The sequence below is a fragment of the Mastacembelus armatus genome, unplaced genomic scaffold (assembly GCF_900324485.2).
Source record: "Mastacembelus armatus unplaced genomic scaffold, fMasArm1.2, whole genome shotgun sequence".
NCBI lineage: Eukaryota > Metazoa > Chordata > Actinopteri > Synbranchiformes > Mastacembelidae > Mastacembelus > Mastacembelus armatus.
Window position 1 is genome coordinate 261,308 of NW_022872910.1, and position 16,650 is coordinate 277,957.

Sequence of the window (16,650 nt, forward strand, 5' to 3'; positions counted from 1 at the left end):
CTTTGTGCTTATGTGTTGCATATCCAAAAAATCCTTTAACAACATATGGTTGTGGTGAGGCATTTTCTGTGGTTTCCTGATATGATGCAAAGATGCAAAGTTCACTGTTTTCCACTACTGCTGTTCCAGCAATGACTGTATTTGGATTAAATTCCATGAAGGAATGACTGTGCTGTGCGAGGTCTTGTAAAGGCCATTTCACCACCATGTACGTTCAATTGTTCCCACTGCAGAGGTCCCTCAGTCCACAGATCCAGGTGGGTGTCTGTTAAAGGAGTTCTTGATCTTTTTGCCAGCAGGTCAAATAAATATCATGACATCCATGTCCATAAAAGTTGTGTTTGGTATCGAATCATGGGTGAAGCATGGACAGGAATAATTGGTGTTTCCTCATCAGACAGACTCAGGTATTGTCCAAGTGGAACACAAAGAAACCACGAACAAATTATCCATGTAGTGACATACCTTTTGTTCCTATTGCAGCTTGTTTTTTCTCTTTGGTCATAGTTTTGTGGATTGTATATTTCCTTTGAACTGGAATGTAGTAGTAGTTTAACCAGATGGACCATCAGTAATTGGAGATGCCCTAAACAAATCAGCCATGTGCAGTCATATCCTTTGTCTCTGGTACTGTGATATGGAACTGGAAATCCGGGGGTTTTTGCCAGATGATTGTTGATTTCTTGCACACCAGAATAAAATTGTTGATAAATATAAACCTGATGAGAAACAGTATTTGGTTTCACATTGTGAAATGACGATGAAGGAGATCTTAAATCTTGACTCTTGAACAACGAAGCAGAAACAATGTGTTTTTGCTGCATCACTGTGTAACCAATGTTTTACTGTAAACTCTGATTCATAATTAGGCTATAATGACTGACACTTTACTTCTGTATGTTTATGTCATGTTCATGTTTCATACTGACAACAGTCAGAATTTCTGTGCACTGTGCAGCAGTCTGGGTGATCTGTTTTCTCAGGAAGTTGTTTCTCTCCAGATTCATTCAGGTGATTTTCCTGCAGATTCCTGCTTCAGTCTGAGCTTCTTGGATGATGAGGCTGCAGCATCACTGTCATTTCTAAAGCTTCCATCAGCCTGAATGGAAACAGAGCACAGCAAGAGGAGGAGCTACACAACTGAATATGAAAGGCTTCATTTTGGAACTGAAGAGCTGCTGTCTTCTCTCTGTTGTTCATTCAGTCCAAGTGAAAATGATGCTGCTGCTTTTCATTTGGATGCTGATGGTCTCCTTTCATACTGGTAAGTCAACTCTAACTGGAGAAAGTGGTGAAGATACAGAAACATTCCTGAGCAGTTTTCTAACAGTGTGTTCAGCTTCAAGAAACCTAAGTTTCATGATGAAACATATTTTTGTTCTTTTCAGGATCCTCTGAGGATTTACTGACACCTTTTAAAGAGGAAATGACGACTTTGGAAGGAGACAATGTAACTCTCTCCTGCAACTATTCAGGCTCTGTGGACTATGTATACTGGTATCACCAGAAGTCCATTTCATCTCCACAGCTGCTAATCGGAGAATATTCAGAGACCACAGGGAGAAGGTCCATGAGACATGACAAGAAAACAAAGGAGTTTCATCTGCAGATCTCCTCTGCTGCAGTGTCTGACTCTGCTGTGTACTACTGTGCTCTGAGGCCCACAGTGACAGGAAACACCAAAACCCTGTACAAAAACCTTTGGATCAAAGACAACACAATACTCCACAACATCCACCAGAGGGAGATACACAGTCCTAAATATGAATGACATGTTTTAATAAAGAGTTGATTTAGGATGAACTTCTGAACCACAACAATACTCATTCAAACAATTTTAAAATCCTATAGATCTATAAGATTTCAAGAAGAAAAGCTACTAAAGAAACAAGAGATATTAAACAAAAAGAGACGGGGACAGGGATAGGGACTATTAAGCTCAAGAAGGTTTAAAGTAAACCATCATTTTATTTCACATAAACAACTAGTAACACAGGTAGGTGGAACAGCAGAGTCAGGCTTGGTGGATATATAAAGTCGTGTATCGTCTGCATAGCAGTGGAAGTGACAGTAGTACTAGTGACAGGATAGGGCTGTGAACAAAATGTTTTTAGTTGAATAAAATGTGAAACAGAGACAAAAGCAGGACCAGAATGGTTAACAGCCCATCATAAGCAGCCATTAGCAGATCATTAGTGACCTTCACCAAGACCGTTTCAGTGCTGTGTTCGTAACAAAACCCAGACTGAAATGATTCAAACTAATTCTTGTCATCAAGATGGGCATAAACCTGGGCTGCAGCTGATACCTTTTCCAAAATTTTTGAGATAAATGTCAAGTGAGAAATTGGACAAAAGTTTTTAAGGTTGTTGGGGTCAGCACCGGGTTTCTTGAGAACTGGAATTACAGCAGCTCCGTTAAAGGATGATGGATTAAGTCCAGTGATCAAAGAAGAGTGGATAATGCAGGTACTATGGAGGTATAAAGTGTTAACATATTTATGGCAGGATGTAAGCAGGGGACTTTCTTTATCAAGAGCCAATGGAGAGGCCTGTACCACTTTCTTGTTGATTACCTTAGTAGATCGTTAAAAGTTTTAGAGCCATAAATTCCCAAAAGGGTACAAGTCTTTCATCAATCGTGGAATATGAACATAATTCTGCTGCTTTAGGTCCGTTACAGCTTCTAGATAACTTCAACTAAGAATCTTCAGACACAACCCAGCACCCTGACCCGCCTGATGATTTCTGTCCCTAAATGAAGCCCAGGTGAGAGAGTCTGAAATCAGCAACATCAAAGTGAGAAAAGCTGCAGGTCCAGATGGCATCACCTCCAGGCTCCTCAAGTCCTAAACAATTAGCTATATCATGTCATGATGACAAACACAGGCTGTCAGATAATGTGTAAAAGAAATTTTATTTCATTGCATCAGTTTGGTAATTTCTGGATATATCACAGGTTATGATGAGAGTTAAGGAGTCACATGGACACAAACACTGTTTGTCAGAGCTGTGAGAGAAAGGAGGAAATGATTAAAGGAGGAGCAAAACCTGGACTCAGCAGAGAAAAGACAAATGTTCACAGTGAAGCTTCATCCAACAACAGTCAGATTCTCTTTGTGTTTAAGATGCTGTCAGGGAACTTCAGCCTGTTTCTGACTTTGATTCTGCTCACAATAAGAGGTAGGTGACATTTTCAATATTAACAGAGTTTTACTGACAAAACCTTGAGCATCATAAAGTTACAGAGTTATGTCTTCCTTCAGGTGTCGGCTGTGAAGACCTGACTCCAGTCAACAATGAAAAGTTCAGTTTAGAAGACAGCACTGTCACTCTGTCCTACAAATACTCCAGACAAGCAATTAGTTATAATTTTTTCTGGTATCGCCAATATCCAGGAAAACCACCAGAGTTCCTTTTGTCTCACACAGGAACAGGAACGAAAATCAATGAGGAGGTCTCTGGACTGGATGTTAAAGTGAGTGAAGATAAAACCCAGATGGATCTGCAGATCTCCTCTGCTATAGTGACAGACTCTGCTGTGTACTACTGTGCTCTGCAGCCCACAGTGACAGGAAACACCAAAACACTGTACAAAAACCTTTGGAGCAAAGACAACACAATACTCCACAACATCCACCAGAGGGAGACACACACTGTTAAACTTCAGTGGTTTGTTGCAGGAAGTCAAAGCACAATCAGCTTGATGCTGAGGAGAAGAGCTGTGCAGCAGACACTGTTTAGTTGTTTCATTCTACTGCAGTGGAAGAACACTGTTCATCTGCTGTCTGACTTCAACAACTCCAAAGACATGTTGCTTTACTTCTTTCTCTTTTTATCTCACTTTATAGGTGAGTTTGACCACAAACAGGCGTCTCATTCAACCTCGCAATGAATTTGTCTTTGGCAGGAAGTCCTGGTCAACAGTTTGTGTCCACAGAGTAACACTGTACACTGACATTTTCCACTGTCTTCTCCTCTCAGCCTCATGGACAATGTTCGTCTAATGGCTTCATTTTCTCTACTTTTTCCAGGACTAACAGCTGGAGACACAATCTCTCCTGTAGAAGATGAAGTCACTGGAAGAGAAGGAGAATCTGTCAAACTCACATGTCGCTATCGAACAGCTGCAACTGGTGTTTATCTTTACTGGTACAAACATCATTCAGACCTGGAAGCTCCTCAGTTTATACTCTGGAAAGGAGCTCGATCAAGGAGTGATAGTGAATATATTCCTGATAATCGATATGAATCCGAAACATCAGATACATCAACTGAACTGACCATAAAGAGTCTAACCCTGGCAGACACAGCTCTCTACTACTGTGCTCTAGAAACACAGTGATACAAAGTGTAGAAGAGTCTGTACAAAAACCTGAACACAGATATCTGACTACTCTTCAAAGAGGAGGGAAATGGGATTCAAACCACAGCTTCATATCAGATTTATTCTGCTCATTCCTGTTTGATCAGAGTCCCTGTGGTTACAGCTGCTAATGAAACACTGGGGGAGGATTCACATCAGCAGCCAATCCACATCAATGACAAACCAACTGTTGATGCTTCAAACAGAAGAAACCATGAAAACAAATAAACAGACTGACTTACTCAGTTAATCCTCTTCATACACTGTGGGTCATTAGGCCACAATGAGCTCCTTCCATTGTTCACCATCCTTGGAAACATGGAGAACTACAGCCCAAATTCACACTAAAGTATTAACTAATAACACACTGACATCACTAGTTTATATGTTCAGACATCAAAATACACAGAAAAACTCAAAACAACAAAAGATTCAAACTTTCACAGCTGAAGATTTTTACCAAGTTTCAACATTTTTGATTGAAGCTTCAACAACAAATCCACCATCTTTGATTTGACCAAACATGATATTTACATTGAAGAGAAAAAATCCTGAAGAGAATTTACAAAGTCCCATTTGTCAAATGTTCCTTCTCAGTTTGCTTGTACTATTTGTGATAAAAGATATTAAAGGGGTCGTAGCAGGTTCCCAACAATCAGCAGCTTTATATGTCAGGGACCAACGGGAATGTTCAGCAGCTGTAAAACAGGAAACGGGTCAGCTGAAATGTCCAATGATGATCACATACAAGACAAGTTGGACACTGAAAGGAGACTGGTCCAAACTGTGTTCAGAGTAAAGTTGTCAGCAGGGGAATAACACAGGGCTGTGAATGAGCCCTGTCACTGTGATCAGGCTCCTCCTTCTAATCCACCAACTTAGTGTTGATGAAGACTAAACAGAGAGATCACAGCCTTCTTCATACTGGCTGGAGCTCCCAGTTCCTCAACACTGCACATATGACGCCTCTGTTCATCTCAGTGTTGCTGGCTGCTATGTGCCTTGGTATGAACACAACTCTGTTTCTCTGATATCATTCCAGCATTGACATGACTCTTTAACAGCACACTGACACTGTTTGTTGGTGTTTTACAGAATGCAGAGCACAAAAAGACAACGTGCTGCAGCCAGAAGGAGATGAGACTGCTACTGAAGGAGACGCAGTAACACTTGGCTGTCGGTATAACAGCAGTTCAACAAATAATTATCTCTACTGGTACAAACAGGATGGAAACAACAGCCCCACGTTCATCCTGAGCAGATATAAACAGGATGAAGGCAACACACCAGACGAGTACAGGGAGAGATTTTCATCCACACTGGATTCCACATCCAGATCAGTTCCTCTGAAGATCCAGAAGCTTCAGCTGTCTGACTCTGCTGTGTACTACTGTGCTCTGCAGCCCACAGTGACAGGAAACACCAAAACTCTGTACAAAAACCTTTGGAGCAAAGACAACACAATACTCCACAACATCCACCAGAGGGAGACACACACTGTTAAACTTCTGTGGTTCGTCATCACAGTCTGGATTCTTTGTATTGACACTGACTTTCTCCATATCCTGAATCAAAACCGTCCGTCAGTGCAGAAACTTTTCAGAGACCATGTCAAACCCAGTAGCTCATCTATGGTTAAGTTCTGGAACCATTTCAGATTCTGTAAAACGATGAGATTCTTCATAAACAGCTGCAGCAACGCCTGCATCCAGTTCTGTTGGTTTCTGTGGGATAATTTATTGAGATAGTTCAAGTTAAAGTTCACATTTATTTATAAAGCACATTTACAAGCAACAAGTGTTGTTCCAAAGTGCTGTACAGTTTATGAACATAAATTAAGCAAAATAAAAAGATAATTAAGTAAAAGCATAAACAAATTTGTAATCCAGTATTCTCAGACACTCCCATAGACTAAGGAGAATATATGAGTCTTCAATCTAGATTTAAAAGTGTCCAATGTGGACGAGGATCTCACGGCAACTGGCAGTGCATCCCACTGTGTAGGAGCTGCAACTGAAAAAGCTTCGTCACCCTTAGTCTTAAACGAGACTGTGGGACAGAGAGCAGCAACTGTTTACAGGAACAAAGAGATCCAGACTCAGAATGTGGTTTGAGGAGATCAGCAATATACTAGCCCGTGCAGAGCTTTATAAACGAACAGCAAAACCTTAAAATCGACTCTGTATTTAACTAGAATTTGTAGGTTTCAGCGAAGAAACTACATCTTGCAGCTGAAAGAGGGAAATGGAATCAAAATGGCTAAAAGACCTAGAGGGCAACAAGATTTCAGAATGAACCACAACTGATCATGATACATGTGCTCTAATAACTTGAATTTTATCCACAAAGAATTCCAAATATTTTTCCAGAACTCGGGTGTTGCAATAGGGTGGCCCACTGTGGTAGGGTTCAGAACAGAGTCAGTGTATTAAATAAGGACCTTAGGCCTATGGGCATTCTTAGCAATTATTTCTGAGAAATAATTTGATTTAGCATTGTTAACAGCAATTTGGACGTGTTTTAAGGATTCACTGAACATTTCATATGAGACCCTAAGTTTGTCTTTCTTCCACTTAAGCTCTGATTTCCTGCATTGCTGTCTGACACAGTGGGTGTGATCATTGAACCAAGGCTGGATATCTCTTTGTTTTCCTAGATCTCAGTGATTTGAGTGGAGCTGCCTGATCCAGAATATCAGCAACAGTTGTATCGAAAGCTTCCGTCAGCTGTGATGCATCCATAGTCCTAGTTAGCATAGTTGTATTTTGAGAGAGTCAGTCGTCCAGGTGAAGTTATCTAGAGGCCGAGTCATGACAACTGGACCTTTAGTTTTTAGTTCCAAAAGTTTCACCATTAATCCAAGTGGCTTCATCAGTCTAAGGAAAAGCTGGTATGGAAACTCTAATTTATCTTCGAAGTTGTTTCCACTCCAGTCCTAGTCCCATAGGCTCATTAGGTGAGCTAATGTTTCCCAGGGAGGACACACTTTGCAGCCAGTTGGTGAATCAAATGGATCACATGAGTCCACCATTAGATTCTAATGACCCTCGCCTGAGCTCACTCCTTTTGTTCACCTAACAAGCCTATTCAGACCAGCCATGAAGTGAAACCAACTCAGGAGTGTGGGTCTAAGGACTCTGACCTGATTTACATAGTCCACCTAATGAGCCTATGGGACTACGGGTGGAGTGAAACCAACCTGGGAGATAAATTGGAGTTTCCATACCAGCTTTTCCTTAGACCAATGAAGCCACTTGGATTAGTGGTGAAACATTTCGACCTAAAAACTGAAAGTCCAGTTGTCATGACTCAAAGTCTAGATAGGAAGTAGCCTAATAGTATGAGTAAAATGTCGACTCTCTGGGGGAGGGGAAGTGGTACCTGACAGTGAGGATTCAAATAGAACAAAATTATGATCAGAACATCCAGCTTCTAACACCTCCAGGTCGCTCACGTGAAAACCAGAAGCAAACACCAGGATCAAGCGTATGACCTTTTATATGAGAAGGATTTGTAACTAACTGTGTCAAATTAAAGGAATCATAGAAATTACTTGATTAAAGGTTGTGTTTTCACAGCAGATATGAATATTGAAATCTCCCAGAATTAACAATCTGTCACAGCAGAGTACCAGTGTTGATAAAAACTCTGAGAATTCGCCAATGAAGTAAATGAGTGAACAAAGAATGGGACAGATACACATCAACTTGTGAGAGGCAGAGACACTTAGAAAACACAGATGTAAGAGGAGACAGAGATTCAGGGAGGAGCTAATCTGGAACTGAACTATAGAAGAGAGGAACTTCCATATTCAACAGAGTTCAAGGCACAAACCAGAAACATTATCTTCATTCAACATGCTGCCATTGGACTGTTATGTACTTTCTCTACTGTTACTATTGTTTCTAAGAGGTTTGTAAGATTGTGCATAAAGAAGTTCAGTTCCAGTGTTACCTGAATGTGATTTCTGGATTGAGACTTTCCCAACATGTTATAACAGAGTTATGTTTCCCTTCAGGTGTCGGCTGTGAAGAGCTGAGTCCAGTCAACAATGAAAAGTTCAGTTTAGAAGACAGCACTGTCACTCTGTCCTACAAATACTCCAGACCTGCTACATATGATGATAATTTCTTCTGGTATCGCCAATATCCAGGAAAACCACCAGAGTTCCTTTTGTCTCACACAGGAACAGGGATGAAACTAAAAGAGGAGGTCTCTGGACTGGATTTTAAAGTGAATGAGAATAAAACCCAGATGGATCTGCAGATCTCCTCTGCTGCAGTGACAGACTCTGCTCTGTACTACTGTGCTCTGCGGCCCACAGTGACAGGAAACACCAAAACTCTGTACAAAAACCTTTGGAGCAAAGACAACACAATACTCCACAACATCCACCAGAGGGAGACACTCACTGTTAAACTTCTGTGGTTTGTTGCAGGAAGTCAAAGCCCAATCAGCTTGATGCTGAGGAGAAGAGCTGTGTAGCAGACACTGTTTAGTTTTTTCATTCTACTGCAGTGGAAGAACACTGTTCATCTGCTGTCTGACTTCAACAACTCCAAAGACATGTTGCTTTACTTCTTTCTCTTTTTATCTCACTTTATAGGTGAGTTTGACCACAAACAGGCGTCTCATTCAACCTGTTGATGTAACAACATATTTGGTCTGATTTAGTCAAGAACTTTTTAATGATCACATGTGAAAGAGTCAAGAACCTGGGTTCAGGTTCCTGATGTTAGAACCTCTTTCAGATTAACTGACATGAAAATCACTCATTTTGCAGCCATGGGTTCTATGAACAGCATCAAACCAGAAAGAACAGAAGAAGCTGTTGCAGAGGGAAGAAACATCAACGTGACCTGTACATATGAGGGAGCTATCTACAACATCCAGTGGTACCGACAATACCAGAGATCCAGACCAGAGTTCCTGCTCTACATCACTGAGCAAGGACAGATTCAACCAGTTCGTTCAGATTTCTCCGCTCACATTAACTCAAAAGAGAAACAAGTGGATCTGGAGATCAAGTCTGCTGCAGTGTCTGACTCTGCTGTGTACTACTGTGCTCTGGAGCCCACAGTGACAGGAAACACCAAAACTCTGTACAAAAACCTTTGTAGCAAAGACAACACAATACTCCACAACATCCACCAGAGGGAGACACACCCTGTCAGTGGTTGGTTCACAAACCAACAATATATATATGTCAACGAATCATGGAGCCAAAGTATCGTAGTGGTCTCGAACCAGTACTCACTACACGATAATGGACTCCTCTCTATACTTGTCCTGCTAGACCTTAGTACTGCACTTGACACTACTGACCACAGCATCTTATTACAGAGACTGGAACATGTGATTGGAATTGAAGGAAAAGTGTTAAAATGGTTCCAGTCTTATTTATCGGACAGATTCCAATTTGTTCATGTTCATGATGAACCTCCCATGTGCACAAAAGTTAGTTATGGAGTTCCACAAGGTTCTGTGCCTAGACCGATTCTGTTCACCTTATACATGCTTCCTTTAGGAAATACTATTAGGAAGCACTCTATTAATTACCACTGCTATGCAGATGACACTCAGCTTTATCTATCTATGAAACCTGATAACACAAACCAGTTAACCAGACTTTAGGCGTGTCTAAACAACATAAATGCCTGGATGACCAGTAACTTTCTACTTTTAAATTTGGAGAAAACAGAAGTTATTGTATTTGGGCCTATCTCATTTGGGCCTAACCTCAGAAATAGCTTTTCTAACAAGGTAGCTACTTTAGATGGCATAGCCCTGGCCTCCAGCACTACTGTGAAAATCCTTGGAGTTAATTTTGACCAGGACATGTTCTTTAATTCACACATAAAACAAATCTGTAGAACTGCCTTCTTTCTACTTGTGGTTCCCAGAGTTTCCAAAAGGAGAATGGGAGGCAGAGCCTATAGCTATCAAGCTCCTCTCCTGTGGAACCAGCTCCCAGCCTGGGTTCACGAGGCAGACACTCTGTACTTTTAAGGCCAGATTTCAAGCCTTCCTTTCTGACAAAGGATATATTTAAGGCTGGCTTCAGGTAACCCTGAACCATTCCTTAGTTATGCTGCTATAGGCCTAGACTGCCTGAGGACCATTGGTGCACTACCCTACCCTAACCCTCCTGGTTCTGCTGGAGGTTTTTTCTTCAGTTAAAATGGAGCTTTTCCTCTCCACTGTCGCCAAGTGCTGCTCATAATGGATTTGTTGGTTTTTTGTAAAGTGCCCTGAGATGATTGTATTGTGATTTGGCGCTATAGAAATAAAACTGACTTGACCTGAATACATCTGTGGACAAATTTTAAGAAGGCTAGCATAAGAAGACTGCAGGTAGCGTTTAATGATGCTGAAGCCTAGATGGTGGTTTGCTAGTGAGCTGTCTGTGACCTTACAAATAAATACTTTTCAACCAGTGTTAAGAAAACTCATGTATAACTTTATTTGCCATCTGGATAGATCTGGAAATTAGATTATTTTGGCTTTAGCCAACATTAGATGTAGTGCTCCTCATTATCAGTCCTTCTCTAAGAGATACTGGTATGGGTGTCTCTGATAGATATGTAGGTACTGATATTATTTAATGTATGTGAATTGTTGTTTTCATTATTCTGGACTGTGAGTCTGCAATAAAATGATTCAGTCATTCATGAACCTCTTTTTATGAAGCAGCCTCTCACTTTATGTTTCCATCAGTCAGTGAATGTGACACCAATGAAAAAGCTGCTTTGGAGTCAAATGACCATGAGCCTTCTCCCTTTAAAATAACTACAACATTTTTGAACAAGCTCCACAGCCTGGATAATGAGCCAGTTAGTGATAAAAACCATGCAATGTTATGCAAAGCAATAAAGACCAGTGAGAAGCTGAAAAGTCGTCAGTCCTGTGTGAAAGGAGGAGATGAGGAGATGAAGGGAGGAGCAAAACTGTGACTGAAGGACAGAAAAGACTGAAACTCTCACAGTGGAGTTTAAAGCAGAAACAGCTTCTATCTTTAAGATGGAGTCAGAGCACTTACATCTGTTTTCAGCTTTGTTTCTGATCACACTGACAGGTAGGAGAAAATTCACTAGTGAACATAGAAATGTAAAATAGAATTCACTGAAAAAACCTTTGGAGCAATAAGTTATAACAGAGTTATGTCTTCCTTCAGGTGTCGGCTGTGAAGATCTGAGTCCAGTCAACAATGAAGAGTTCAGTTTAGAAGACAGCACTGTCACTCTGTCCTACAAATACCCCAAACTGTCAACTACTGATTATTTCTACTGGTATCGCCAATATCCAGGAAAACCACCAGAGTTCCTCATCTCACACTCTGCTTCAGGACAAGTGGGAAATAATCCAGTTCCTGGACTGAAGGTCAAAGTGGAGGAAAAGGAAATCAGCATGAACATCTCCTCTGCTGCAGTGTCTGACTCTGCTGTGTACTACTGTGCTGTGAGGCCCACAGTGACAGGAAACACCAAAACTCTGTACAAAAACCTTTGGAGCAAAGACAACACAATACTCCACAACATCCACCAGAGGGAGACACACACTGTTAAACTTCAGTGGTTTGTTGCAGGAAGTCAAAGCCCAATCAGCTTGATGCTGAGGAGACGAGCTGTGCAGCAGACACTGTTTAGTTTTTTCATTCTACTGCAGTGGAAGAACACTGTTCATCTGCTGTCTGACTTCAACAACTCCAAAGACATGTTGCTTTACTTCTTCTCTTTTTATCTCACTTCATAGGTGAGTTTGACCACAAACAGGCGTCTCATTCAACCTCGCAATGAATTTGTCTTTGGCAGGAAGTCCTGGTCAACAGTTTGTGTCCACAGAGTAACACTGTACACTGACATTTTCCACTGTCTTCTCCTCTCAGCCTCATGGACAATGTTCGTCTAATGGCTTCATTTTTTCTACTTTTTCCAGGACTAACAGCTGGAGACACAATCTCTCCTGTAGAAGATGAAGTCACTGCAAGAGAAGGAGAATCTGTCAAACTCACATGTCGCTATCGAACAGCTGCAACTGGTGTTGATCTTTACTGGTACAAACATCATTCAGACCTGGAAGCTCCTCAATTTATACTCAGGAAAGGAGCAAAATCATGGAGTGGTATACAATATATTCCTGATAATCGATATGAATCCCAAACATCAGCTACATCAACTGAACTGACCATAAAGAGTCTAACCCTGGCAGACACAGCTCTCTACTACTGTGCTCTAGAAACACAGTGATACAAAGTGTAGAAGAGTCTGTACAAAAAACCTGAACACAGATATCTGACTACTCTTCAAAGAGGAGGGAAGTGGGATTCAAACCACAGCTTCATATCAGATTTATTCTGCTCATTCCTGTTTGATCAGAGTCCCTGTGGTTACAGCTGCTAATGAAACACTGGGGGAGGATTCACATCAGCAGCAAATCCACATCAATGACAAACCAACTGTTGATGCTTCAGAAACAAGAAACCATGAAAACAAATAAACAGACTGACTTACTCAGTTAATCCTCTTCATACACTGTGGGTCATTAGGCCACAATGAGCTCCTTCAATTGTTCACCCTCCTTGGAAACATGGAGAACTACAGCCAAAATTCACACTAAAGTATTAACTAATAACACACTGACATCACTAGTTTATATGTTCAGACATCAAAATACACAGAAAAACTCAAAACAACAAAAGATTCAAACTTTCACAGCTGAAGATTTTTACCAAGTTTCAACATTTTTGCTTGAAGCTACAACAACAAATCCACCAGCAAAAGTTGTTTTCATACAGCTTCATTCATTTTTGGAAAATAATTATATCTTTGAAAAATTACAATCTGGCTTTAGAACTTGGCACAGTACTGAATCCACTCTTATGAAGGTTCAGAATGATATCCTCCTGTCCCTGGATTCTATAAAAACTTGTGCTGCTAGTAATGCTGGACCTCACCACAGCATTTGATACTGTGGGTCACTCCATCCCCCTGACACATTTGTCACACCTAGTTGGCCTTCAGGGAACTGTACTACAAGTGGTTCAGGTCCGATTTAATGAATAGAACCTTTCCTGTCATGATTGGCGACCTTTCCTTCTCTCCAGCTCCCCTGACCTCTGGTGTGCCACAGGGCTCCATTCTGGGGCCTGTTTTATTCTCTTTGTATATGTTAGCATTAGGATCGATTATCACAAAATACAACGTCTCCTTTCATCTGTATGCAGATGACTTACAGATCTACCTGCCAGTTGTTTCTAACTCTTCTGACACACTCATATGCATCTGTAGGTGTTTGGATGACATCAAAATCTGGTTATCTCAGAACCTTCTTAGTTTGAACAAGCTCAAGACAGAATATATTCTCGTTGGAGAATGCTCCAACCGTCCCAGTTTTGAGGCTTCTGGTTTTGACTCTCTGACACTTCATGGTCAAAAACCTGGGGGTGACCTTAGACAATAACTTAAACTTCCATAAACAAATTAATTCTGTTATAAAGGCAGGTTTTTTTCAGCTATGCCTCCTTGCAAAGGGTAAGCCCTTTCTGAACCACAGTGACCTAGAGAAGCAATTCACACTTTCATTAGATCCCGGCTAGATCATTTCAACGCTCTTTATGTTTGCATTAACCAAGCTGGTATCCATCGCTTGCAACTTGTTCAGGATGCTGCGGCCCGCTTGCTGACTAAAACCAAAAAGTATGATCATATCTCCCCGATCCTGTATTCCCTCCACTGGCTCCCCGTATAATTCCAAATTCTATTTAAGCTTCTGTTGTTTACTTTCAGTCCAATCAATGGCACGACACCTTCGTACTTATGAGAGATTTTAAGTTCTCACCAATCCAGCACAGCTTTGCCTTCTGCTGGCCAATATTTGCTAGAGGTCTCTTGATCGGGGTACAAACAATGGGTTTATTGTACCTTCGCAGTGGCAGGTCCCAAACTCTGGAACACTCTACCCATTGAATTATGTTCCATCAATGACCTGCCCCTCTTTAGAGTTAAACTTAAGACTCAGTTATTCAGACTAGCGTTTGGTTCATAGCACGACCCTGCTAATAAAATCCTGAAGAGAATTTACAAAGTCCCATTTGACAAAATGTTCCTTCTCAGTTTGCTTGTATTATTTCTATATTATTTAGGAGACTGGTCCAAACTGTGTTCAGAGTAAAGTTGTCAGCAGGGGAATAACACAGGGCTGTGAATGAGCCCTGTCACTGTGATCAGGCTCCTCCTTCTAATCCACCAACTTAGTGTTGATGAAGACTAAACAGAGAGATCACAGCCTTCTTCATACTGGCTGGAGCTCCCAGTTCCTCAACACTGCACATATGACGCCTCTGTTCATCTCAGTGTTGCTGGCTGCTATGTGCCTTGGTATGAACACAACTCTGTTTCTCTGATATCATTCCAGCATTGACATGACTCTTTAACATCACACTGACACTGTTTGTTGGTGTTTTACAGAATGCAGAGCACAAAAAGACAACGTGCTGCAGCCAGAAGGAGATGTGACTGCTACTGAAGGAGAGGCAGTAACACTTGGCTGTCTGTATAACAGCAGTTCACCAGGACCAACTCTCTACTGGTACAAACAGGATGGAAACAACAGCCCCACGTTCATCCTGAGCAGATTTAAGATTGGCACAGGGGAAACAAAGGACCTGTTTTAAAGAGAGATTTTCATCCACACTGGATTCCACATCCAGATCAGTTCCTCTGAAGATCCAGAAGCTTCAGCTGTCTGACTCTGCTGTGTACTACTGTGCTGTGCAGCCCACAGTGACAGGAAACACCAAAACTCTGTACAAAAACCTTTGGAGCAAAGACAACACAATACTCCACAACATCCACCAGAGGGAGACACACACTGTTAAACTTCAGTGGTTTGTTGCAGGAAGTCAAAGCCCCAATCAGCTTGATGCTGAGGAGAAGAGCTGTGCAGCAGACACTGTTTAGTTTTTCATTCTACGCAGTGGAAGAACACTGTTCATCTGCTGTCTGACTTCAACAACTCCAAAGACATGTTGCTTTACTTCTTTCTCTTTTTATCTCACTTATAGGTGAGTTTGACCACAACAGGCGTCTCATTCAACTGTTGATTGTAACAACATGTTTGGTCTGATTTTGTCAAGAACTTTTTAATGATCACATGTGAAAGAGTCAAGAACCTGGGTTCAGGTTCCTGATGTTAGAATCTCTTTCAGATTAACTGACATGAAAATCGCTCATTTTGCAGCCATGGGTTCTATGAACAGCATCAAACCAAAAAGAACAGAAGAAGCTGTTGCAGAGGGAAGAAACATCAACCTGACCTGTACATATGAGGGAGCTATCAACAACATCCAGTGGTACCGACAATACCAGAGATCCAGACCAGAGTTCCTGCTCTACATCACTGAAGGAAAACTGATTCATCCAGTTCGTTCAGATTTCTCCGCTCACATTAACTCAAAAGAGAAACGTGTGGATCTGGAGATCAAGTCTGCTGCAGTGTCAGACTCTGCTGTGTACTACTGTGCTCTGCAGCCCCACAGTGACAGGAAACACCAAAACTCTGTACAAAAACCTTTGGAGCAAAGACAACACAATACTCCACAACATCCACCAGAGGGAGACACACACTGTTAAACTTCAGTGGTTCGTCATCACAGTCCTCATTCTTTGTTCTGATGATTCAGTCAAAGAATGAATCAACATAATAATGATCCCTAATCACTTTCATTGACACATCACTTACTAACATGTTTATCTGTTATTGTCCCAATGCCATAATTAATGATTTGACTGATATCTAATAAATTAATCTCCAAAAAGATTTTCCAGAGTGGAATAAAATCATGACATTAGGGCGGCTATTGCTGAGGAGGGGTAGAGCAGATTGACCCCTGAAACCAGAAGGTTGGTAGGTTGACCTTTGGCTTCACTGGTCCACGGTCGAAGTATCTTGGGCAAAACCCTGAACCCCAAGTTGCCCCTGGTGAATGTTCCATCGGTGTCTGAGTCATGAGCAAATAGGTTGAATGGGCAAATAGTGGTAAAGCACTTTGAGTGTAGTTGAGTCTATAAAAGTGCTATATAAGACCATTTACATTTCAGTTTGACCTTTTAACCTAAAAAACACCAGGACACACAAAGTATTTAAATGTTGTCAGTGTTGACTGTTGAAAACCAGCATGTGTCCTAATACAGATGACAAAGACGTATAAGGAGGCAATGATCCAAACGCAGGAGACGACCGATTCATCACCTGAACTTTGACAAGACCAAAATAACCAAAAACACA

General features: G+C 41.2%; 4 gene segments (V, D, J or C); all 4 read left to right on the top strand.

The window, feature by feature from the left end:
• Nucleotides 1-3,027: 3,027 nt before the first annotated feature.
• LOC113129626 (T cell receptor alpha variable 3-like) lies at nt 3,028-3,555 on the top strand (the record flags this gene model as incomplete). The annotated part of the segment is given in 2 exon segments: nt 3,028-3,182; nt 3,266-3,555. Coding segments are annotated over 2 exon segments (444 nt in total), but the record flags the coding sequence as incomplete, so codon positions are not given.
• Nucleotides 3,556-5,171: 1,616 nt separating this feature from the next.
• LOC113129628 (T cell receptor alpha variable 38-2/delta variable 8-like) lies at nt 5,172-5,765 on the top strand (the record flags this gene model as incomplete). The annotated part of the segment is given in 2 exon segments: nt 5,172-5,370; nt 5,461-5,765. Coding segments are annotated over 2 exon segments (423 nt in total), but the record flags the coding sequence as incomplete, so codon positions are not given.
• A 3,151-nt stretch (nt 5,766-8,916) lies between these two features.
• Nucleotides 8,917-9,668, top strand: LOC113129624 (T cell receptor alpha variable 12-3-like). The segment is given in 3 exon segments: nt 8,917-8,971; nt 9,149-9,434; nt 9,662-9,668. Coding segments are annotated over 3 exon segments (333 nt in total).
• Nucleotides 9,669-11,339: 1,671 nt separating this feature from the next.
• Nucleotides 11,340-13,824, top strand: LOC113129625 (T cell receptor alpha variable 26-2-like). The segment is given in 3 exon segments: nt 11,340-11,440; nt 11,540-11,846; nt 13,653-13,824. Coding segments are annotated over 3 exon segments (534 nt in total).
• The last annotated feature ends 2,826 nt before the right edge of the window (nt 13,825-16,650 follow it).